This window comes from Pteropus alecto, unplaced genomic scaffold, assembly GCF_000325575.1.
Source record: "Pteropus alecto unplaced genomic scaffold, ASM32557v1 scaffold94, whole genome shotgun sequence".
In the NCBI taxonomy this organism is placed as follows: Eukaryota; Metazoa; Chordata; class Mammalia; order Chiroptera; family Pteropodidae; genus Pteropus; species Pteropus alecto.
This window is the reverse complement of record NW_006437736.1, coordinates 2,241,097-2,266,033: the sequence shown is the minus strand read 5'-3', so window position 1 is coordinate 2,266,033 and position 24,937 is coordinate 2,241,097. Positions and strand designations below refer to the sequence as shown.

Sequence of the window (24,937 nt, the reverse complement as noted above, 5' to 3'; positions counted from 1 at the left end):
AAAACCTGGGAGACATCTTCAATTTCTCTCTCACATTCACGACCTAAGCATTCCCAAAACCTACCTCCAGATGGCCACTTCCGCCTCATCTCCACGGCCACCATTTAGTTCCGGTCACTGCTCACCTGGATATCTACGTTAGCCACCTACCTGCAGGCCAGCCCTAAAGTCTTATCCCCTCAGATCATTCTCTATACAGATTCCAGATTGTTTGTTTTGAAATGTAAACCTGGTGTGGAAGGCTTGATAACACCTCCCAAAGACATCACCCCCACACCCCTGGAATCTGTGACTATGTTGCCGGAGAGGGGCAGATGTGATTAACTGAAGGACTTTGAGGTGACGGGATGGTCCTGGATTACCCAGTGGGCCTGATGTAATCACAAGGGCCCTTATAAATAAGAGGGATGCAGGAGAGAAGACTTAAGGATGGAAGCAGACGTTGGAATGACAGCATCACTCGCTTTGAAGATGAAGGGGTCAGGAGCCGAGGAGCGCAGGTGGCCTCCCACACCTGGAAAAGGCAGCGCCCCCAGAAGGGGCCCCCAGAGGGAACCAGCACCGACACCTTGACGTTAGCCCAGTGAGACTGATTTTAGACTCTGACCTCCGAACTGTGTTGTCTGAAGACTCTACCCTTGTGGTAATTTGTTATAACAGCAATAGGAAACTAATACACCCAGCCATGCTGTTAGCCTCGCCCCAAGCTTTCGATGTCTTGTCACTGCTCTGTAAAGAAATCTAAACTCTGTTCAGTGGTCTGTCCTCCGGGGTGTCTGCCTACATCCCTGACTTCATCTCAGACCACGGATCCTCCCGCTCGTCCCACCGCAAGCATTTGGGCCTCCATCAGCCCTTGGCGGACACATCCAGCCCTTTCCAGTCTGAGCTGCTACTGTGTCCTGTTTGCCGGGCATTCTCCTGGCACAGCCGGATCATAGTTATGCTTCAGGTCTCAGCTCAAATGTCACCTCGTCCAAGTCCTTCCCTGATCATCCCATCCAAAACAGCACATCCTACTTGCTCTCGGCACAGTGTCATGATCTTACTTATTGGTACATTTGCTTACTCGCTATCTCCTTGGTAGACTCTACGCTCCATGAGGACCAAGTGTTTCGACAGGCCCAGAGTGTCCCTGGGACACAGTAGGTCCTCAACGAAGTTTTCCTGAATAAGTGGATTAGGCAGTACCAAACGGAACTGCGGACCCTGGTTCTAAATGCCTGGCCGTGGTGGATGGACCACACAGGAAAGCAGCTGGGAGAGCCCAGGTGAGCTCAGGAGCTGCTGTCTGAACGATGCAGCGGGGCACGTGATACATTCAGATTCTCCTGTGGGGCCAAGTGCCTCCATCTTCTGCCCCTGCACGTCTCAGCTGCGTTCAGAGTGGAGGGCACTTCATCTTTCTGACTGCTATCCCAAATCTTTGCGAGAACCAAAAACAGCTACTTGTTTCCAAACATTTTCCAGATTTCCAGAAAATGGGAATGGACTCAAAGGGAATCTTGAAAAATAATGAGTCGGGAACGAAATTCAACATGTCCTTTGTCAGGCCGGCTAACCTTTACCACTTCCTTCATAGACTCATCCATCTGATGCCCACGAAAGCTCTTTGAGGTGGTCAGGGCGGATGTCATCACCCTGTTTTACAGATTAGGAAACCGAGTCCTTGACTTGCCTCGTGGCTCTTTGGTGAAAAAGTCCATCCTCGGTGTCAGTGACTTGAATAACTGAAGATATTCAGCTCCCCTGGGTGTCAGCGAGACTTGCAGAGCGACTATAGCGATGCAGCGAGACTGAGCTCTGCCACTCAGGAGCTGTGCGCCCTGCGCAATCCACTCGACGCCCCCGCCCCGTTCTCATTGTGTGCCTTTTTCCATTATGTCTTGCTGGCAACGGGTCCAGTCCAAAAGCATGCAAATTAAGCCTTTGCTTTTTCGCTCTATATTTAGTGGGCAACAACTATGTGCCAAAAGAGATTTTTTAGCCCATATTTTATTTGCAATTATAGATCTGAAGTTTATCGATAAATGACCTCACCAAAAATAAAAGTAATAAAACAAGTAGCTGCAATTTACGGAGAGCCCAATATGGGTTAGTTGCCTGCATAAATCATATGTAGATCGCAGAATAAATCTGTATGTAGGCATTTGTGTCCCCATTTATATACGAGAAGAAAGAGGCTGAGAAAAGGTAGGTGTGCCCGTGGTCACACAGCCACCAAGTGGCACAGACGGGCTTCCCACCCAGAGCTTTCTGACTGCAAAGCCTGTGTCCCTCCCACCCCGATTTGCTGTCTTCGCTCCTTACGCTCCTGATAGGCAGCAGTAATGCTTAGCATCATTCTCACTGGCAAGGTCTTTGTAGTTCCCTCTCTCGCAGGCCGTTTCACACACTCCTGTCTTCCCAAATGACAGATGCTCTCTCATGGGACCCCAGAGCCCTCTCACTGCCCTTTCAAGCCTCAGCTCCAGGCTCATCTACCCATGAAGCCCTCTCCTGATCTCTGGCCCATGCGAAGACCCGCTGTGCAACGTGTCTTCATAGTACCAGCAGCGCGTTGTGACTTCTGTACTTCTCTGCCGTCCACACACTCAGGAAAATATCTTATTCATCTGTCCCTAAGTGACTCCTACAGTGCTCAGCATTAGAGGCAGAACTGCGTGCATGCCATTTTGCATAAACGGGAAGGAAGGAGGAAAAGGTGTCAGGGAGAGAAGCAAGAGGCAGTGTATGGGCCAGACAGGCTAGGTTTGCATTCACTGGCTCTGTGACCCAGGGAGAGTGTAACATCTTGCACCTGATCTACAACAGAGGGATGATGACAGACCCTGTTTGTGAAAAGTAAACGCCAGTGCTTTTCGGATAGTACGCACAACCAATGCTTGCTGGTGTTAACGATCATTATCCTGCAGTAAGAATGGATGGCAGGAATTTCCTCGAAGCCTGAAGGAGTCCAGCTTCTTTCGCCTGAGCACTGAGCAAGTGAAGACCCGGAGACAAGATGCAATTCAAGGGTCTTTCTGATTATTACCTGTCGCGGGAGCATCTGTAAAGAAATGAGCTGGGGCAGAGGGGTGGACTCCGGGGAAAAGCACACTCCTCTCCATCTGAGCAGCTGAGAGACTGATGGGAGCAAAATATAAAACTTGCCTAAACGCTCTCACTCTCAGAGATCCTGACTTATCCGCCCCTTCACACCACTGACCTCGGAGTGTTTATCCAAAACATAAAATTAAGCTGTGGGTGAGACGCTTTTCTCTCTGCAGACCTGTCCCGCTCATTGCTACCTCAGGACAGGCTCCCGCATGTGCCCTGCCGATCTGGGCGTGGAGGGGTGCCTATGTTCAGTTCTGGACTGCTGATTTAAGGAGTTCAGGAACCCAAACTGCTCCACATCTCTCCGGATCAAGCCAGGCCCAGCATTCTGGGAAGTATAAATCACAGGTATGGCTTCTGGTAAGGGAAAAGTAGGAAGCGGGGGTGGAGGTGGGTTATCTCTACTTCTCAGAACGGGGTGACCCCTATCTGTCTCTGAAGGCTGTGTCAATAGGGCAGAAGCAACTGGCAGATAAGCCCGAGAGGCAAGCAAGGAAGATCCCTGGCTTGAAAAATAAGAAAGGTTAACACCGCTGAGCCCACTCATCTGGAGAAGTAGTTTTGACCTAGTCCATTTTCCAAGTCTATGGGAAGGGTCATTCATACGGGGAAATGATGTCAATTTAAGAGGTAAACAGGACCTTGGAGAGATGACGGACACATGGCTCCTGGGTAAAGTCAGCTCTACCACTTACTAGCTCCGGGACTTTGAGCAAATTATTGAACTTTCCCATGCTCTGGTTTCCTCATCTGCATAACGGGAAAGTGAGGAACAAACGAGTTAATACGAGTCAAAAGATTGAAATGCTCTACTGATCGCAGCGGATGAACATTACGGAAGCTCTCATTTGAAAAGACACATGCACCTCTATGTTCACTGCAGTATTATTTACAACAGCCAAAATACGGAAGCAACCGAAGTGTCCACTGATGCATGAATGATAAAGAAGATGTGGTACATGTATATACAACGGAATATTACTCAGTCATAAAAGAGAATGAAACCTTGCCATTTGAGACAGCACGGATGGACCTAGAGGGTATTATGTTAAGTGAAATAAGTCAGAGAGACAAGACAAATACTATCAGATTTCACGTATTCGTGGAACACAGAAAACAAAACAAAATAGAAACAGACTCAGACACAGAACTGATGGTTGCTTGAGGGGAAGAGGGTGGGAAGGCACATCAGAGAGGTGAAGGGCAATAAAAGGTACACACTTCCAGTTATAAAATAAATAAGCCACAGGGATGGGATGCACAGCACAGGAAATAGAAATGATAATATCGTGATGCCTTTGAATGGTGACAGATGGACACCGCATTGACCGTGATCACGTCGTGAGGTATATACATAAATGTTGAATCGCTATGTCGTACGCCAGAAACTAGTATCGTAATGCCCTATACGTTAATAAAAATTTCTTTTAAAAAAGACTAAGGATTTAGTGATGATTACAGACATGTGAGGCCTCACCAGCTGAAGGGTATAGAAAACACGGTGAATGCTAATAATTTATCCAGCACTTTTCCAAGCAATGCGCGCCATTATTTTAGTCTACACGACTCTGAAAAAGAGGTAAGTTATGTCAGTGAGGTGCAATTCAACACGTGAAGTGATTAACAGAAGTACAAACAATATATTGGCTGAGGATAATACCTCCCTTAGGAACCTGGTGTGAAGACTAACATTTAAATGTCAAAGGAGATAAAGTACAAAGCCAGGCTGCTGTGTAAGACAAACAGTAGGCACTCAAACGGTGCTGTCCTCACCAACCTGACCATTACCGAACCCAAGTCTTGGAGCCCATGGGATCAGCCCCTCAGAAGCATCCCTTTATCCAGGTCGAACTTCCCAAATTTGCCAGAAGACAAAGGATCACCTGAGGCACTTATTAAAAATACCAACACCTGCGCACATCCCCTAAGGAACCCCCTTCAGCAGATCTGGGCCAGGCCCTGGGAACTGTTTTTTTCCTAAGTGCCCCTGGATGGGCTCGGAGTCTGTCAGGTAAACAACAGCCCCAGGCAATTCTTAAACCAGAGATCTAGGTGACCTCCTTACAGGAAGGAGGAAGAAACACTCACTCAGGTTCTTCTTGGGCTGGCAGGGAAGGCAAGTCCCGACTGCAAAGGAATAAGCTTCCCAAGGATAAAGAAGTCACAGCACAGAGTTCCAGACCCACGCCCCAGGTCCTGTGGGGCTGGCCCCTGCCTACCTTACCTGGCTTCATCCACCACGCCCCCTCACCTGCCTCTCTCTCCAGCCTGGATCATCCTTGCTGTTTTACAAAGGCACCAAGCACTCTCTACTTCCTGCTACTCTGTCTGCCTGAACGATTTCCACCTGTCTCAGAGACCTGTCCGGACCATCTCTACAGGGAGCACTTGCTTACCTCCTTCATTTCTCACCAAGCCTCTCCCCCTGCCACATTCACTGTCATCTCATGCTGCTTTAGCAATCTAGGTAGCATCGATGTCCGCCATGGTATACATTTGTTAATCCTCTCTCTCCTTTCACCAGGAAGTGAACTCCATGAGCAGAAGGGACATGCGAATGGTACCCTCCATCCCTAATGCGGTTGAGGGAGGGTTATTTAAGTGTTTACGAGAAAGCTCATGCTCGACAGTACCGTAGTACGTAACTGAAATCACTACCAACTGGTGCAATGGAGAGGCTTCCTGCTGGGGGTGTCACTACAAGCTCCAACACCCAGCACTGGCTGTGCTCCATCAGGAGAAACCACGGGTTGGTAGGAGATGGGGCGTGGAGTGCCCTCTGCTGGAGCAAAAATGACAAACCCACATTATCTAAACGTCTTACCCTAGAAGACGGAAGCTTGCATCCTCGGCGCTCTTCCTAACAAACTACTCCTCGAGCGAGTTTTTGCTTCGGAGCACAGATGGCACACCAAACGCAGCTGAACGTGAAATGACTCCGTACACTTACTCTATGCTAGGCACAGTGGATTTCTTTTCATCTGCACGAAAACCCTGCCAAATAGAGAACAGCACTCCCAATTCTGGAGGAGCAATGTGGGCTCAGAGAGGTTAATACTGGGCTAAGGACATAGCATTTAAGGGGAGGTTTGGGAATGAAAACCAGATGTGCGGATTCAGCCCTCAGACAAATCTTCTGTTAGAGAAGTAATTCGACTTGACGTCAGAGAAAAAGGTCCTTTCCTCTTTGTTACTCTTAAGTTCCCAGAACAGGTCATCTAGGTGAAATAATTTAATCTTCTCCAAACACAGCCACTGGGTCCACGATTAGCTAGCTACAGGTGCACTGTCCCCAGCTTTCCAACACCTAAAGGGCATGCTGCAAATGTCTGGAAAGAGGAATGGACAGAAATGAATAACTGTGACATGCATCTTTTGTCTTTACAAACGGTGAACCAAGTGGTGATACTATCTGGGTGGTGGTTCCAATGACACCAGCGGCTGAGGCTGCGAGCTTAGTGTGGTCAGTCCTCTAGGCCTGTTTACTCAGGGCGCCTTAGACCAGGTGAGTGATGTTTTTTATCCCTCCCAGGATGACCTTCCAACATGCTAGGGAAATATAAGAAAACTAACATTTACTGAATGACTGCCATTATATAATCGGTACTTTATGGCCTCTATAACAAGGATATGAGCTAATGTTATATCCCCCTTTCCATGGAGAAGAAACTGACCTGCAGGGATGTGAAGTAACTTGTCTATTGTCTCTGTGATTTAAATAGTGTCACCTGCCATTTAGGGACATGTTCTCCCCCATCAGCCCCTGTCCTAGATAAAGTCCTTGTGTCATTTTCAAAGGTTTTGATCTGCTTAGGCTTAAGCCTGCCTAGATGATTCCCAATGTCCATTGCTGCTCTTAATTGCATGAGTCTCTGGCAGAAACAAAATGCAAATTGCATTAAAGGACTAATCGAATTTTCTGCTTATATTGGCTTATAATAATCCTGCTAGCCACAGAACATGATTTGCCTTCTCGTCCAAGATGGCCCCTTTTCCCTTCTCTCAGGATTTGTCTTGTCCTCATCAAAAGCCTGAGCAAGTTGACTTTCAAATGTCATCCACTAGTTGTTTCTCTATATGCAAGTTGTAGGAAGATAGCAATCTACAGAGCGTTTTCGGGAGAGGCCCGGGTTAGAATGCAGGCTCCCTAAATGGCTGGGCGACCTTAGCAAAAGAGCTCAACATCGCTGAGCCTGTTTCCTCATCTATACCGTGGGACAAGTGTGAAGCTGTTTGGAGGAATAAATGAGATGATGTATGCAGAATCCTTAGCTCGGCACATGGCAGAGAGTGAGCCAAAAAGGTCCGAAAATCAAAGTCTAATGAAGCCAGACAAGGTCAACAAGCAAAATAAGCAAATGCCAGAAGCCCTTTCTTCTCAACGCAGCTCTGAATAAAACAGCTCATGGGATAACACAGGGACCAGTAAGGAAGGATGGGGACTGTGACAAACTAGAGCGGGCGGCCATGCATTCTGCAAAGGGACAGCTACTACCCAATTCCTGCAGATGACTGCTATGATAACATCAAGGTCTGGGCCAGAAATCATGACTTTTATATGCAATCTCCCAATTTTTAATTAATAATCATTTCAAAAATGGTAAATGTAGTGGACAGGCCAAATCCGATACAACTGCAGGCCAGATGTAGCCAATTTCTGTTTAACAAGCTATAAATAGAACCTATTGCTAAATAATACACATCCTTTCCAAGTTCCCATATCTTCTACAATTCTGAAAGTCTTCTTCCTTTTCTAGGCACGTGGAATTTATGAAGATGCATGTGTGTTCACTAATGCAGATGGGAACATTTATCTAATGTGGCTCGGTGTCCATATCAAGAAATAATATTGCTTTAATATTAATTGGAGCTATGTCATTGCTAGAGCTCTCGCAGGAACACAGGCATGCCTCGTTTTATTGCGCTTCACAAATGTGCGTTTTGTTTTGTTTTGTTTTAATTGAAGACAAGATTCTCCACCAGCAACATGATTACCATTCCCTTTACTGTGATACTCATTTTATTGGGCGGGGGGGGGGTCTGGAACCAAACCTGCAATATCTCGAGGTGTGCCTGTCCTGGTCTTGCTTTAAATTGATGGAAACACTCTTTTGGAATTAGGGTTCTATGAGCAAATTTCAGATCGTGAAGTCAGTGCTATCATCAGACCCTCACAGGGAGAATATGTGTCCAAATGGGGAGGTTTAACAGGAAAGAAAAAAGGAAACGTGGTTTAATAGAAATGTTCAACATCTATCCCAAAAGAAAAGTTTCATGCTTAAAAAGCATTTGAATTTCAAAGTTGAACAGTGACATAGATTCAAAATCCCAAAGGTTAATAAAATTCCTCTCATTTAAGAATGCAAAACCCATAAAATCCCTTCAAAATCAGACACTTGTTTAAAACTATCAAGATTTGCATAGGTTTTTTTTAAATAATATACAGAAAAGGGAACAAATCATAAGTGAAAACTTGAATTGTCACAAAGTGAACATGCTTGTATAATTCACACAGGTTAAAAAAATTACCAGCACCCAAATGTCTTCCCTGTGCCCTGCCCCAGTCTCTACCCCTAAATTTTGCCTGTTTCTGTAATTACGTAATTGGAATCATATGGTATAGAGTCCTATGTGTCTTCTTTTGCTCGTCTGTGATTATATTCATTTTCACTGCTCTGTAGTACCTCACTAATATAAATATGCCGGTCGTTGTTTACTTCACTGTGGATGGATATTTCAGTAGTCTCCTGTTTGGCACTGTTACAAATAATGCTGATGTGAACATTCTCACACAGATCTTCTGTGCAAATGTACACACATTTTTCTTTGGTGTGCACATTTCTCCATGGCTGAGGTTACACCCGACGGGTCTTAAGATATGCTCATATTTAGGGGATAACACCAAAGAGTATTCCGAAGTTATACAAATGGCTAATCTTTACTTAAAATAGACCTACTCAACCATCGACAGTCTTTCTGAACGAAATCCCCACCTCGTTTCGTTAAATTGGTGTCTGAAATAAAAACAAATGAAATCACTTGAAGACCAGGACCCTCAAAGAGAAATTCTGGGGCTTTCTTTTCAGAAAACCTTAACCTATATCATTGGTTATTGATTAGAACCTAATACAGACGAGTAGTATGCTCTAAAATTGTTTGAAAAGAACAACACATCTGAGTACAATGCCTTTTCCATGAGTGGTAAGTTCTGCTGGATGCTTATACATCAAATCACCAAAAGCAGATCCTAGAGCAGATATCCATGTAAGAACGAAGGCAATACAATACCCGCTTTGCTTTGTCTCTAAAGGACAATAAGATGGAGGGGATGCGGGAGAATTGGACTGGGAGAAGAGGGAAGAGGTGGGAAGGACCAAATAAAGCACCTCCCCACCCCGCAAATATGTCCGTGCCCTAATCCCCACAACCTGTGAATGTTACCTTACATGGCAAGGCAGACTTTGCAGATACAATTAAGGATTTTGAGATGAGACGATGATCTTAGATTATTCAGGTGGCCCCAATGTAATCAAAGGCTCCTTATGGGAGGGAAGGCAGAGGATCAACGTCAAAGGAGGAGATATAACAGAAGCAGAAATCAGAATCAGAAAAAGTAACTTGAAGCTAAGTGACGTCAGAAACATGGTGGAGTGAGAGACGTCCCCAGATCTCTCCCCTCGAAACAATAAGCTGAACATCTAAAACTCAACAAAAAACACCCAAACTGCACACCAGCACGTCTGAGCGTGGGATGTGCACATAAGAACTGCCACGGGCCATTATTGTGCTGCTTCTGTCATATGGCTATGAGGCGCCTAAAAAATAAAAGTCTTTTCGATAAAAACTGTCTAATCAATGCAAAGAAGATAAATGTGTAAAAAGTAATTGGAAGATGCTACACTTCTGACCTTGGAGATGACAGAAGCACCCTCAAGCCAAGGAAAGCAAGTGGCCTCTAGAAGCTAAAAAATAAAATAAATAAATTTTAAAAAGCCAGGAGATAGATTCTCCATTGGGGCTTGCAGAAGGAACCAGCCCTGCCAACATCTTAGCTTTAAAACCTAATGAGACGGATTTTAGATTTCTGACGTCCAGAACTGTAAGATAATCTGGTTTTTTAAGCCCCCACTAAATTTGTGGTAATTTGTTACAGCTGCTACGGGAAACCTATACAAGGTGGCTGCTGGGAGTAGTATAAACCAGGTTTCCTGGCGCCTGGTCCAACGCTTTTTCCGTGAGCATCGCCAAGAGACTCAGCCAACAGATACATCAAGGTCATTTTCTCCACCCCAGCAGGACCACTGACATCAGCTTAAGATCGAAAGCTGGGTATCGAAAAACCAGAGGTCACCTTAGCAACCATCTCACAACCAGGTAAAACTATGATAGCTTTCAACTGCCCTCTCAGATTCCAAGACCTTAACGAGACACTTTTTGGCCCAAGAGCCAAAGGCACATGCCTGTGGCTTGGGCACCATTTACAGCTGTGCCCTGTGGCTTGGGCACCATTTGCAGCCGCTTCCTCCCACGTTCTCGTCCTTTGTGGGCTTGTGCTTGAGCTCAGCACTAGCAGCTGTTAAGCAGTGGCTAGGAAAGCTCTTCATTTCTGATCCACTAAAAAAATATACTTCCCAATTCATTGTGCATTCAGCATCCTGTGTTCTTATACCCCATAACATCTGTATTAAGTGATACATCTGGGCCATTGGCAAGAAGGCAAAATGGCTTGGCTGCCATCAAAGTTGCCATGCAGTCTAGCATCTGGGGATGCTGAGACCTTCAGCAAATTGTTCACTAGCACCTCGCACGGTCTAAATGCACCAACCTGCCAGCTCAGTCTCCGGGGTCGGGGACACGCATGCAAGGCCAGGAAGTCTGTCATGTTTGGACAAGCTCTACCTGAATAAAAGACCACCCGCCACCCCTATCCCACTCTTCACGTGCCCTGTGGTCCCCTATTATGATAAAGCAAAGAAAACGTGTTAACTTACAACCCCTTGGTTCTTACTGCAACTCCTCAAAACCGTCAAATGTCAGGACCCCATTTCTCTATTGAAATGGATCACGACGACCCTCAAATCGTTCACGCCAGACAGTTTATGTTGACAAGACTGGCGCGAACAGCGAGTTGAGGCTTCAGAAATGACAAAATGTGGGCGTGGACTGAAATCAGGTCAGAAATGAACATACCGTGCCTCTCCATAACACTGGTCTTAGATGTTCAGACTTTGCATCCTCTGAAGACACGTGCTTTGAAGGAACCCCTGCACCCTCCCTAGCCCACCTCCCCGAGCACCCGAAGCTCCTACACTGAGCATCCACACAGAGCTGCTTATAAATTTTTGGAGGGCAGCATGTGTGAAGAATTTTTCAAAGGGCTGAAAAGCACGCTTTTTCCACGTGCTGGTAACTCGATCACAGCTGAACGCCATTTCCCTGACAAGGACAAAACCAAACCACATCCCACAAATAAAACTCACGTGCCCATGAGAAAAGGTGACTGGTAGAAAAATAACAAGCACGATCTCTTTCACATGGAGGTGTGTGTGAGCAGAATTACTCGAGTTCCAAAATTCACGTCACAACCAGAAGGAAGGCGATGCTCGTGGTGCCCTACCCTGAGGTCTCAAAATTACAGATGCTCAGAGCATGAGGCGGAGCCCTTGCCTACCAGTGGCTCCTGCTTCCCTCAGTATCCTTTCCAGTCAAAAGCTCCCACTAACAGTGATGCTCAGGCACTGGGAGGGTAAAAATGAATAAAGCAGTCTCTTGTCTTGAGAAACTCCAGAGGTGAATGGCTAGAAAGACGCCAGACAGGCAAAGTTTCGCTCGGTGAGGGCTACGACAGACGTTTGCACACAGAATCAGACAGCAGGGGAAAAGGACATTGAACATGGGCATTGAAGGTGTTCGCTGCAAGGAAGGGTCGTAGAGAAAAGAACTGTAGTCTGGGCAAAGGGACCAGAGCAAAACTTAAAATGCGGCAAAGCAGGATTTTTCTCAGGGAGTTCGATGAGGCACTCGCCTGAATGAAGAAGAAATTACACGCTAAGCAAAATCTCCTGAAAGACCCCAGAGCTATGATAAGGAATCTGGAGTTCGTCCAGGACGTAACGGAGAGCTGTGGGCACTCCACGCCAGAAGAGGGCACATTTCTTCCTTCACTCATTCATTCAGTGAACACTCGGGACCAGCTCTTCTCCTGGCACTCGTAGTAGGTACTAGAGATGGAAGGATGGGCATGAGAGAACCGCTCCCTTCCCTACTGATGCTTGTAGCCAGTCACGAAGACAGGAGATTACATAAACAAGAAAAACAAGGTGTCGCGATGTGGAGAAGAGGAAGCTACAGAAGGGGGGGGCGGGGCGGCCAGCAGAGGAAACCAACAGAGTGAAGAGTGAGAAGCCATCACGTTAAAGCTGAGACAGGAGGACCCAAGTCAGCCAAGCAAATAAGGGGAGCAAAAAGGACCAAAGGACAGCAGTGTCTCCAGGAGAATGAACAGCATGTGAGAAGCCCGAAGCCACAGAGGGCAGTGCATACCGGGCTGTGCGAGTCCACACGGGGACGTCGGGAGATGGGGCCAGAGGGGCCCACAAGGAGCAGATCGGTGCTGTGATCAAGCTCGTAGCTCTGGCTACTCTCAAGCAGGTGGAAGAAATGTGCAGGAGGGCCCCAGCTGCTGCGTCAGCCCTGATCACAAAGGATGAACGGCTGAGCCAGGGGAACAGCCGTGGAGAAAGGGAGTAAGCAAAGGACGCCAAGATCAGATTCAACAGGATGTGGCAACCACACAATGGAGGGAACGGACGATGGAAGAGAATGACGATTCCAAAGCTTAGAGCTTGAGGGACGAGTAGCTGGGATTGTTCACTGAGAAGGTAGAGAAAAAGGGGGATTTGGGAAGAAACAAAGTAAGAAATAGGACTTAGCAAATTGGGTGTTAAGTATCAACAAAATAGTCCCAATTAGCATCTTTAACCAATGGTCACGTGGCCTCTGGCAAACAGTTCTGGGAATGGGGATCTCATCACCTTCTCAGATGGTGGATTCCAATCCCTGGCAAATCTACTGCTTAGAACAGGCGTTCTTTCTTACACTGAGAAAATGCCCACGTCCCTACCGATCCTGGGTCTAGATCCTGGGTCTCCACCCAGAAGCAAATCACAAGAAGTCATTCCTTCTTCCTGTCATCTTTCCCATTGGTTGGAGAAGATTCTGGCCATTTCCAACTCACAACAGATGCTGAGCATCATACTCTTGTAGAATGTCAGTGCCCCCAATAGGTGGGCTTCATTTTTTTACAATGTCATTTCACATAGGGGAAGATAGTCTAGAAAGAGGAGTGGTTAGGCCCCCATGTCACCCAGCTCCTGGCTGATTTTAGGGCCTGAGATGTCTGAACCCATCTAGTTCTCTCAATACACGTGCAGCTTCATGCTGTGTAACACCAAACGTCTGCATCTCAGGGAGGGTTCTAGGCTCTGCTCTCAGGAGAGCCATTGAAATTAAACAGGTTGAAAAATAAATAGACCCACAAAGAGTAGGAAAGCATTTCCAAGAAAGCAGACAGCAACTCCATATCTTATTTATGGCCCCGCCTGCCCTGAAACGGAAAACTCAAGGGTGTCGATAAATAGATTGCAAGGCTGTGTTTTACTGGAGAGAAGAATGTCTCCGCAGCCCCTTTGGGAAGTGCACAGATGTCTGCAGCGACTGGCCGGAGCTGCGTGGTGGCCTCTGTCTCCTGATGAATACACAGCTTCTTCTAGAATCTCAGGTTCCTGGGCCAGGAGGTTAGAGGTCCAACTGCACCTGACGCTCAACACGCTCCCATCACACTGCATTTCTGTTTGCACGTCTCCCGTGCCGAGTATTCCACTGCTTCCCAGAGCAGCTCGTTCCAGCGCTGGACAGAATGATCCTCATTATGATAAGCTAGACCTCTGGCTCCCCGCCACGTCCCTTTATAGATTCAGGGGCCATCAGAGTAGTCCTAATTTCTCTGTCAGGTGACAGCCCTTTGGCTGTTTGCTGAAGCTGATCGTGTACACCCGACGCCTCTGCTTCTCCAAGGTAAACAGCCCCGATTCTTCCCACTATTTCTCCTGAAACGAGGTTTGAATTGGCACTGTCATTCACCCAGATTCTCCCAAGTCTGCTGACTCGCCTGCAGACTGTTCTTAAAGTATGGCGTCCAGAAATAAATGCAGTGGGCCAGCTGTGGACTGAGACCCCCAGTGAAAGAAATCTGTCACCTTCATCATTCTAGTGAGAATACTTCTGTTGATGTACCCTCGTCATCCAGCCCCTACTTAATGCAGGTCGTGATTTGGTCTCAAGGGTAGGATTTATTATTGAGCATTGTATTGACAGAGTACCTACGCCCGGTCTCTGCATGTTGCTTCAGAGTCTTTTCTGGATCCTCCCAGTTTCCTATCATCTATCTGGTAGTCTAACAAAATTATTCAGTCAAGGATCACAGTCACTCCATCAGCCAGGACTGGGCCAGATGGCATGGTGCTGGAAGGCAGCCTTCAAGCTGACATCAACCCATCGCTAAGCACAGCCAGTTATGAATTCTCCACCACTCAGATCACCTTCTAGTCTCCCCTCTGGGAAACCGCACCATTCAACTTTGGGGGCCAGCCCTCTCCCCGTATCAGGAACTCCACTCTACCTCATGACGAGAAACAAGCACAGGGCTGCCCTCCCCAGCCTCCCGCAATCACAGTGATTGGTCTCCAGACGGGGAGTGACCAGAGACGAGCCAATCAGAGGCAATATCGCCACCTCACGGCAGCCCCGGTCTACAACATGGTGCCGCACTTAGCAACCCCAGCCCTGGAGACCAGCAACCCAGGCCCCGCCTCCACCGGCTTTGGGGCCTCTGGCTGATCACTGAAGCTTAGTTGCCTCACCCTCCTCATCTATACCTACTACTCAGGAGTATTGTGAAGAAAGAATTCACACGTAAAAGTCCTTACAATCATGCCTGGGCAGGTAGAAATGTTCAAAATACTAGTAATTTATATTGTTGTCATTGTCATCATTATTGTTTATTATTGTTGTTCTTATCAGTCTTGTAATACTTTAAAAGCCAGTGTTTTAGTGGATTAGACCTGGACTCACACCCGGGGTCCTCTTGCCTCGGGTAAGGGCTCTTCCACCGACCCTAGGAGAATGCCTCCTTGTATCTCTGCCAGGGTCAACACCGACTCACCTTCCTCCCGCTGATTCTTTTGCCAAAAGCCAACCATCCACACCACCACAGCATAATTTACTCTGTCTAGCTGCTTCGATGAAAGCTCCACCACCCCAGGGATGTGTGGGGCAGGAAAGTGACAGGGGTGTGGCGCTCGACCCTTCCTTGTTACTCAGGCATTTAGTTCTACCTCGTTTATATTCAGTCCAGCTAACTCAGGGCAAATCTCAGAAAATGAAGTGGAACTCCTAATTAAAAGGTAGCCTTGAGCTGTCAATAAAATTATGCATAAAGAAAATGTTTAAAAACACAGTAGTGACATCCTTGGGACAGCTTTTCATTTGAGTTAATTTTTCTTTTAACTCAAGTGTGGGGGGGTGGGGGCGTAAATAAGAAAGAAAGTGTGCTCATCAATGCTGCCATCCCTTCCTGCCCAGAAGCTTAGAAAACCATCTTTGATACGCAACAAATTGCAATGCGTTTGAAACTGCCGGCTGGAAGAATGGTGAGTCTTTTCTACTGACTTCTGGAAGGTGGCAGTGATGAATGTTTGTTTTTATTTGTTTGGGGATGGCAACTCTTCTGTTGTATTCTTGTTCTCAACCCATCAGGACAGATCAGTTTTTATACCCAGCCTGGCCTGACAGCTCAGACAGCCATCTCCCACACCACCCTAGCTTGCCTCCTCATACCACACATCGCAATGTGCAGCAATCCTGTGTTCACCTGTCTGTCTCCTCCCCTGTCCTGTGAAGGTCCAGATCCGCCATCGCCGTATGCCCGGCACCTGGTTTAGCGTAGACGTTAAACAGCCACAGTGACAACAACATGTTGAACGTGTGAATAAATAAATGAATAGATGGAAAAATGAATGAAACGTCTGGTTCCATGAATAGCTAAGGAGTCCCTCCAGGGCCCAACCTTTTCCCCATTATCGACACGTTGATCGACCTGCAAAGCTAGTATTTAACGTTTGTGTAACCTCCGCCATGCCCCCTCATCTAGGTGCACCTTAGTTTGCTTCTGTGCTTATGTTTTTCTTTTTACATTACTGACTCCCTCCAACTACCTAGGCCAGTCTTTTCCTGTGACTGGGCATCAGTATCTATCCACTGTTCTACAAAATGACAAATTGAGATTAGATGACTTGGAGGTTCTTCCCAGGACTCTGGGACAGACAATGTTCTCTTTCTTCCTTCTCACTCTGGCAAAGCTTCCTTCTTACCTTCGAAGTTCCCTGCAAACAGGTAAAGCCAGGTGACGGCTGGGATGCAGAGAAGAGTCAACGAGGCAGCCAGGAATTTCCGTCTCCCTCTGCAGATTCCCAGCATCCTCTCGGAGGTGGCAATCCCTAATCCCAGCGCCGTTTCTCTGCCAGGAGCATGGAGTCCTCGGCCTCCCTCATAATACTTTCTGTCAAGGAAGAGCAAAGGAGAAGGGCTGAGTTCTCAGCACTATAAATAAATGCAAATTGCAAAAGAAATATCCCGTAGATGCTGAAATTCGTTTGACTGGTCTACGCTTTCCTACCAACCTTTTATCTCAAGAGATGATGCTGCAGTTTTGCAGTCTATCAAAACAGAGACAGTTCTTTTAAAAAAAATAAACAAATGGAGGATGATAAAAACTCAAAAGGATCTCTCTCTTCCCCTAACATGCGTGCGCACACACACACAACCGTGTTTCATAGTACAGTTTAGTTTTTAAGCCGGAACTAACACACTTATTAAAGGAGCATTTAGTTAGCACCCCGTATGTACCAAGCACTAACCGACTGCTGTGTTTTGAAAAACCAGAATGAGGGCTGGCTTCGAAGAGCACAGTCTATCGAGAGAGACCAACATAAAACATCCACGGGCATGCCAAGAATGTGAAAATTGAGATTCGGAGGAACCTCCACGGAAGGACAATGACGCTGCTGACGGATCCATGTGCAGCCAAGATGGCAGAACGGTTTCCGTGTTCCAGGCAGAGGGGACTGCAGGAGGCACGCGGGGCTGACTGACAGCGGACTCAAAGGAAAGGAGACTGGATAGGCCACAATATCACCTGCAGGAGACTCCATCTCAATCACAGCTGAAAGCCTAAAAATACTGAGCCGAGATTATCTCAATAGCTTCTACCATTAATATGGAAGATGTCCAGAAGGCATGGAAACAATTAAAATGTGCTGAGAATGGGGAGGAATGTAGAGATGACCTATACCTAACTAGTCTGCAGCAAGCAGTCTTTAGACCATGCAGAAGCCTGGCTGAGACACGTTCACAAAGAGGGAGAAGATCAACACAAGAACGGGTGTCCATGAATAGTTAGTTTGGTTGTCCCCTTGGATAGTCCCACGATGGGTCCTTCCCTCTGCCATAACCCTTAATTAAACCCCATATGACAACGGTCTGGTTGAACTGTCTCCCTTTCCCGCCAGCCTTGGTGTTTCCGGCCCAGACTCCCCTGGCATTCCCCGAGACTCAGCATGTTGCCTGTCATCTGCAGGCGCCTGATAATTGTCTGTAGAACAAATAAATGGAATCAGATTCTAACCAAAGACGACCCTCTCAAGCTTCAGGAGTTTGTGTTCAGCAAGTTGCCGGCAATAAACACCTAATGGAGCCATTCCCGGCTGTCAACGCCAGGCTCTCTTCGGCACTGACTCTTTCCTAAATGGCCCTCTTTTGAAACAGATGAAAGACCACAGGGCTAGAGGGTGTGCACAAGAGAGTAAAGCCAAAAACGCGAAATCTTTTTAAACAAAGACTGTTGACTTGAGAAAAGTTCCCCCTAGGGAGGTTTTTCATTCTGAAGCATGAGACACCAATCCCACGGACAAACTCAGGTAGTCACCGAGCATGAGAATGGAGGGGACACTGGGGTTCTCTCGGGAAGAAGAGGTAAAGGGGGAGAAGGCTGTCCAGTTAAACAGATGTGGATTCAAATCCAGATATCACCCGGGACAGGCTGTGATCTCAGCAAGTCCTTTCTCTGAGTAAGCTTCATTTTGTTCATCCGTACAGAGAAGCTACTCTGTCTGTCTAGAAGGGTGGTTATGAGGCTTAAGTGAGAGAGCCTTCAAATAAGTGACTAGCAATGATGGATCAGCACATGGTAGGGTGATCGTCCCCTTCCTAGAACAAAAGAGAAGCCTTACTTAGGTTTTTCCCTCCCCCTACCTCCACTGCCATAGAATTTAGTAGAAAACATCCCAACGAATAGGTATTCACTGACATGCCAAATGGGTGACTTAAACCTGATGGACTTACTCAAATCTCCTTTGGGAGGTAGTACCACATTAAAGTCACTTTTTGTTTACAGTTCACTCATAACGACAGTAAAGACAACTTGCAGTAAGTAGCACTTATTATTTATGAAGCACTTTTCTGTGTTTTTACTTGTTTAATTCTCAAAATAACCTATTTTTCATCCCCACTTTATGGATGAGAAAATTAAGGCCTAGAAAGATTCATTAACTGGCCAAAGATTACACGCATCTATGGCACAGACACCGTAGGCTCGGTTCTCCCTGAGTAATTGATTCTGACGACTGTTCGAGGCCTTTTCCTTTTGATCTAACCTCAATCCTTCATATTGAAGCTTATGACTATTTTCTTTCTCAGGGTCACACATATTACCGACCCCCCCCCAAAGTACAATAAACATAAATATAATTGGAAAGCTATAGATGCATTTAGACTTCGAGAGAAAGTAGGAATGTATATGAAGCTGAACTCAAGTGGCATTAATATTTAAATAACATTAAAAAACTGTTTAAAACACTTATTTTCCTCCTTTCCCTCTCTCCACCTGCATCAGTTCATTTCAACTGGCATAATTTGTACAAAGTTTTAAAACAGAGTCTAGCGGGTTTGCATTTTATGATAACACTGACACCTGAAATTAAACTCAGCAGGTAAAAAAATATTCCTCCATAGATTTGACTTTTAAATGACACCTCTATGTACTAAAAACACATTTGAAAGAAAAATCTCCATTGATATTAGAAGTTACTCCAAGAAGTCAACACAGGAAGAAAAAAGGAAGGAAGAAACCGGAAGTGGGCTGGAAATTACAGCCCAACCATGTGCGAATGGCCTCAGAAAATCATTCCCTAACCTGCCCTTGCTCGGGGAAAGAGACTGTCCCATCTGTTAACATGGGCGTCTAAGAGTCAACTCTAACCACCCCTCCCTCAAATCCAACTTCCGATTTCTTGACCAAGCTGGTCAATTTCTCCTCCTAAGCATCTGCCATTTTTCTTAATCAATGACCATCACATTTATAAAGAACAATGTAGGAGCCAAAAAAATGATCATGATCTGTTAAGCCACAAAAGGGTTCAAATTTGCACATAAAATATGATTGCAAGTATCCTTCTGTCTAGTGTAATAATAAAGTGTATATACATGTATAAATATCTCCATAATTGTAGATATGAAAAAAGGTGTAAATGTTGAAAGTTATCTCTGGGTATAGGATATGGGTCATTTCAATTACATGAATATATTTTTTTCCTAAATTGTATACAAGGAGTATGCATTGCTTTTATAATTTAAAAATATTTAAAAGCTTAAAATCACCACCATATTTTGTTATACTGCTATGATTCAAAATACCTGAGCACAGACAGTACAGTTCACACATGTTAGACTTAGTTTACATGCCAGGTGTGGTGAGTTAACATCTGCAGGATCCTAACTGGGACTATACCTCCCAGGGGTGCCTGGTTCCCATCTGAAAGACTCCAGTCAGAAGCCCACATTCCGAACGCTGTGCACCAGACATCTCTGATCAACACCAGAGGCTGTCTTTTAAGTAGCATCATGGATGTTAGAAATGATTTTTCATGGCTATTCAAGATGTGTGGATTGTCTAGAAACATTGCACATGAGGAAGGAATAAAAATCTAAGTAGCCTCAAAAAAAAAAATGTCTAAGGAACCCAGTGGCCTAAACCCTTCAGAATCACTTAGGTTCCCCAACTGATCAGGGGCATATATCAGATTTGGGCCATGGATTATAACTAGAAGATTGGTTGAATCCTGTCAGTCATACACTGTCACCCAGTCTCCAGTAAACCTTTCTTGTAAGGTGCTGTCCCAGTTTCTAAGGAGGCAAAGAACTGACTCTCACTGAGCTTATAAGACAGGTCCTATAGCAGAAGGACCTTCAACAAATGTGAGCTTTGCTATTTGCTATTATCATTATCTGTGGTCTATCGTGATGTGGCACGTGACTACACAGACATCTCAAGCTGTTCACGCCAATCACCTGTCTCATTGTGTCAACTGTATCCATCCTCAAATCCTGCCATTTTTACCTCTAAAACATGCGCTCTCCCCAATAATACATCTACTTCTCTCCAGTTTTACTGTCACTATATGAATCCAAGCCACCACTGTCTCATGTTTGTGCCTCCTGCAGTAACCTCCTCACTCAGATCACACTTGAAATTGTTAAATGTTTCCCCGCAGCCCTGAAATCCTAAACTCTTGGCTGTGCCTACAAGGACCTACTTATATAATGATTCCTTCACCCACTAGATTTCAATCTCCACTTGGGTAAATAACCATGACTGCTTTATATTCAGTGTATAACCAGGCACACAGGAGGCATTCATTGAATGAATCGATGAACAAATGAATGAATGAAGGTGCTGAGAGAGCCTCAGCCATCAAGTACCTTGCCGTCACGCTAATATGGTTTCAGAAAACACTTTTTTTAACTGAAGCCTACCAACTAGCTGTCTGACTGTACAACATCTATAATATGAGAAACAAAATCCTCACATCGCCTCAAGTAGGTCCCTGTGGCAATGACGTGTCCCCCAGACACTCTTTGTTACATTGGAGGTCACTTGCGAAGTTCGCTTTGGTACTTTCTCTCCTTCCGCTGCCCCGCGGGGAAACACACACAAGAAGCGTTTGGCCTCTACTCCGAGCCTGGAGCATCCCTTCTGAAGGCCGGTCCCGCGGTTGCCTCCTCCCTCCGTCTCTTCTCTGCACATCAGGCCCCAAAGCATCTCCCTCCTGCGGATGATCCTTTGGCCTGTCAAACTGGAGTTCCTGATTTCTTTTTTCATTTGGAGAATGGCATTTGGCCTCGAAGGCACTGTTTAAAAATTGATCATGTGAACTACAAGAGGAAAAGCCACATGCAATATGCTTTGGAACAAACAATGAAAACTTGGAGTTCATTGTGTTTTAAGGATGCTAAGGACCATTCCCGACAACTTAGTTTGTCTTGATCCTGCTGCGAAGTCAAATTCTCTTGCTTCACGGAAACGTGTCCTTTTGCCCTCAGAACCACTGTGATGTCCCAGATGAAGGGGCAGAGGCCTCATTAGGGTCTCCGGTCCAGTCTTCAACCACCCATTTCACACAACCCTGTAATTAGAGCATGCTACCTGCAGCCTCAGAGTGTTGCCTTGTCTTGTTTCTGTTAGATTAAAAACAAACCCCAAGGCACGCCTTCATTTCACATGGGCCTCACATCATTTGTAGAGGACCAGGGGTCAGGACCTGGGCTCCGCACATCAGCTATGGGACCTTAGCAAGTCATTCAATATTCTGGAGGCTCCCCTCTGTTTTGGGGATAGCCCATGGCATTATCAAGCGCTAAGGGTTGTTGCAAGGATCGAGGGAGATCAAATGAAATCGAAAATATGATTGCACGGCAACGTGAGCTGTTGTAGTAGTATCAACAACATTAAAATGAGTCAGTTGAATTTTAGCTGCTTGGCCAATCAAATTCTAAGGATGACACAGACACAATTGCCTCCTTGCTGCGATGTCCACAAATCAGGTAGAAGGGCCTCGTAGTCCATTTGGGCTGCTAGAACAAAAGTACCACAGACTGAGTGGCTTAAACAACAAACATTTATTTTTCACAGTTCTGGAGGCTATGAGGTCCCAGAATCCTGGCACGTTCTGTGTCTAATGAGGAACTGGCTTCCTGGTTCGGAGATAAACAACCTTTTAGTTGTGTCCTCACACAGCAGAAAAGGCGAGGGAGCTCTCTGGGGCCTTTTATATGCTAATCCCATTCATGAGGGCCCCACCCTCGCGACCTAATCGCCTCCCAAAGACCCATCTCCTAACACCATCTCATGGGGGTTAGGATTCAACACAGGGATTTTAAAGGGACAGAAACATTTCAATCCGTAACAAAGGGGGTGAAGGAACTAACATATGGCTGCGCCCTGCTCCTGCCTCGAGGCGCTGTGTATTTGTAAAGAGCGAACTATTAAAAAGGAAAGAAATGCTGACATCTACCAAAAGAAAAAAAAATAAACCATGCTTTATCATTATTATTATTTTTATTATAAACTATGCATTTTTCAATATGTTACTGCTTTTTGTAAAAGAACCATTCTCATTCTTTAAAAAGAGACTGCCTCATGAAACAAAGTGTATCAAAACTTAGTACCAAGAAATGATTCTCTCTTGAAAAATCAACACGCTTCCTTGGACAAGATAATAGCTATTCTTACAAAACTCATCCTGTTTTCCATTGCCGCCTTTAAAAAGGTAAAAAGAAATGAAAGAAATTAATTTAAATAACATATTTTATTTAACCTAGCATATCTAAAACATTAGTATGGTAACATATAATCAATATAAAATGTTGAGATATTTTACATTCTTTTCTCATTCTAAGCCTTCGAAAGCCACTGTGTGCTTTACATTCACAGCCCACCTCAATTTGAACTAGCTAGGTTCCAAGTGCTCAAAAGCCACAGTGCTGAACAGTACAAGTTTAAATATCTCCTAAGCCATTGTCCCATTTAGGAAAGTTTGGTCTCGGTCACGAGAAAGGAGTTGAAGCAGAGAACCCAGGAGGCTGAGCAGTAATACAGGCTGGATAAACGACGGCCTGTGCGGGTGGTGCTGGAACCAGAGAGAACTGGTTTAACTGGGTGTAGAGCACTCGGGGGCACAGACAACATTTACTGGGCAACTAAGGTACCAGGTATCATACTGACACTTCCATGTGGTCTTAATTCATTCAGGCTTTACCACCAATCTGTAGGACTTCCCTTGATGGATAGGAGCACTGAGGCTCAAAAGGCTAAGTGACTCAAGTCACACAGCTGGGAAGAGGGGCCCTGGGGTTAACCCCAAGACTTCTGACTTCAATCCGATGTGCTTTCCTCAGTGTGGCATTAACGGCCTCCATGATCTGACTCCTGTGGACCTCATTGCTCCATGTCCCAACGCTGGAGCGGCCTCGAACGAAGGTCACCATGCCTTTCTGCTTGCTGCCTACTGGACTAGCTCCTACTTATCTACATGGTGACCCTCTAAGACAGAGATCCTCGATTGTCTCCTTACTCCAGGGACGTTTGACAAGATCTAGAGACATTTTTGATAGTCAAGACTGGGGAGAACAGGGTGCTACTAGCATCTAGTGGGTAAAAGTCAGGGATGCTGATAAACAAGGCCCAGGACAACCCCTCACGACGAACAATTATCTAGTTCAAAATGGTAATAGGGCTGAGGTTAAAAACCCGTGGTCTAAGTCCCCACCGTCCCTCGGAGAAGGTTTCCATGAGGTACATGCCAGAAAAGAAGAGCAAATTCGCTGTGGAAATCATTTACTCCAAAGCCATCTCCCTTGGCCCGCGGAAGTGGAAGGTATTGATCTGCATCCCAGTACTTTTCTTAATTTCCATCCCTTCTATTACACCATACAACGCAGATTCTGTTTTTTAAGGGCAGAAACTCAAATTTAATAGAGATGTCAATAGGCGGGCAGTGTGAATGTCACTTCTGGCATGGCGCTCTCTTTGGGGTGACACAGGTGGAGAAGCGAAAACAGAGAAAAGATCGAGAAGCAATCAAAAAATTTCCACTTACAGCATTAACCTCTCTCAACAATGCATTGCCAAACAAATCTTTAATGCAAATTGATCTTTCCTGAGGATGTGCACTTTTCCTGGGGTCAGACTACAGCTCTGGAAGGCTGATTTTTATGTTTTTCTTCTGAATGTTAAATTAGCTCTTAATCACATCCACGAGGCTACCCGTGAAGCCACCATCGGGGAGTGTTTTGGTCTTTGTCCTTTTGATTTTCATTCTGGAAAGGGATGATTTAAGCAGGCATGCCTCCCATTTTCATTCTGCTTAAGCAAACACTCCTAAGCATTTAACAAGGGCTGATACTGCAAAATGCACTCCAGTCTCCCCGACCGTTGGAGGAGTATGTGTCTAACTTGCAGAGTCTATTTTTCCTCCGCGTTCCAAGGCCTATGGAGATTTTATGTAAACATCTCTTGTAGCAAATGGGGAAAAGCAGCAACTATGTCTCTCCCTTTTCTCTACTCCTTGCCATTCATCCCAGTCCACGTGGCACGTGCTCCCATGGCGTACATTCCATTCCAGGCATGGAGCTTGGGGCTGGGGATACAGCCATAGAGTTGATCTGCCCTTGAGGAGCCTTTTGAGAGTGCAGAGGGCATACGGACACAGACACCATGACCATGGACACGAGACAGGAATGGGGAGAGACAAGGTTCTCAGAGGAAAACATCTGAGCTGAGCCAAAGAGGATGGCACAATTTCAAAAGGCTGGCGAGGAAAGAGAAGTCATCCGTTGCAGAGGGAACCACCAGAGAAAGTGTAAGGTCAGGCCTGGGACCAGGGAA

At 45.8% G+C, this 24,937-nt stretch overlaps 1 protein-coding gene across 5 annotated transcripts in view; it reads right to left on the bottom strand.

Annotated features, from left to right (window-relative positions):
• The window catches only part of LARGE1 (LARGE xylosyl- and glucuronyltransferase 1), a 484,407-nt gene that overhangs the window by 346,131 nt on the left and 113,339 nt on the right, over positions 1–24,937 (bottom strand). For all 5 annotated transcript variants that reach the window (XM_015591589.1, XM_015591588.1, XM_015591590.2 and 2 more), the window contains one exon: positions 16,530–16,717. In XM_015591589.1, the coding sequence (XP_015447075.1) occupies positions 16,530–16,635 (106 nt within the window). In that variant the 5' untranslated portion in view covers positions 16,636–16,717. Of the gene's footprint in view, positions 1–16,529; positions 16,718–24,937 lie in introns of those variants that run through there.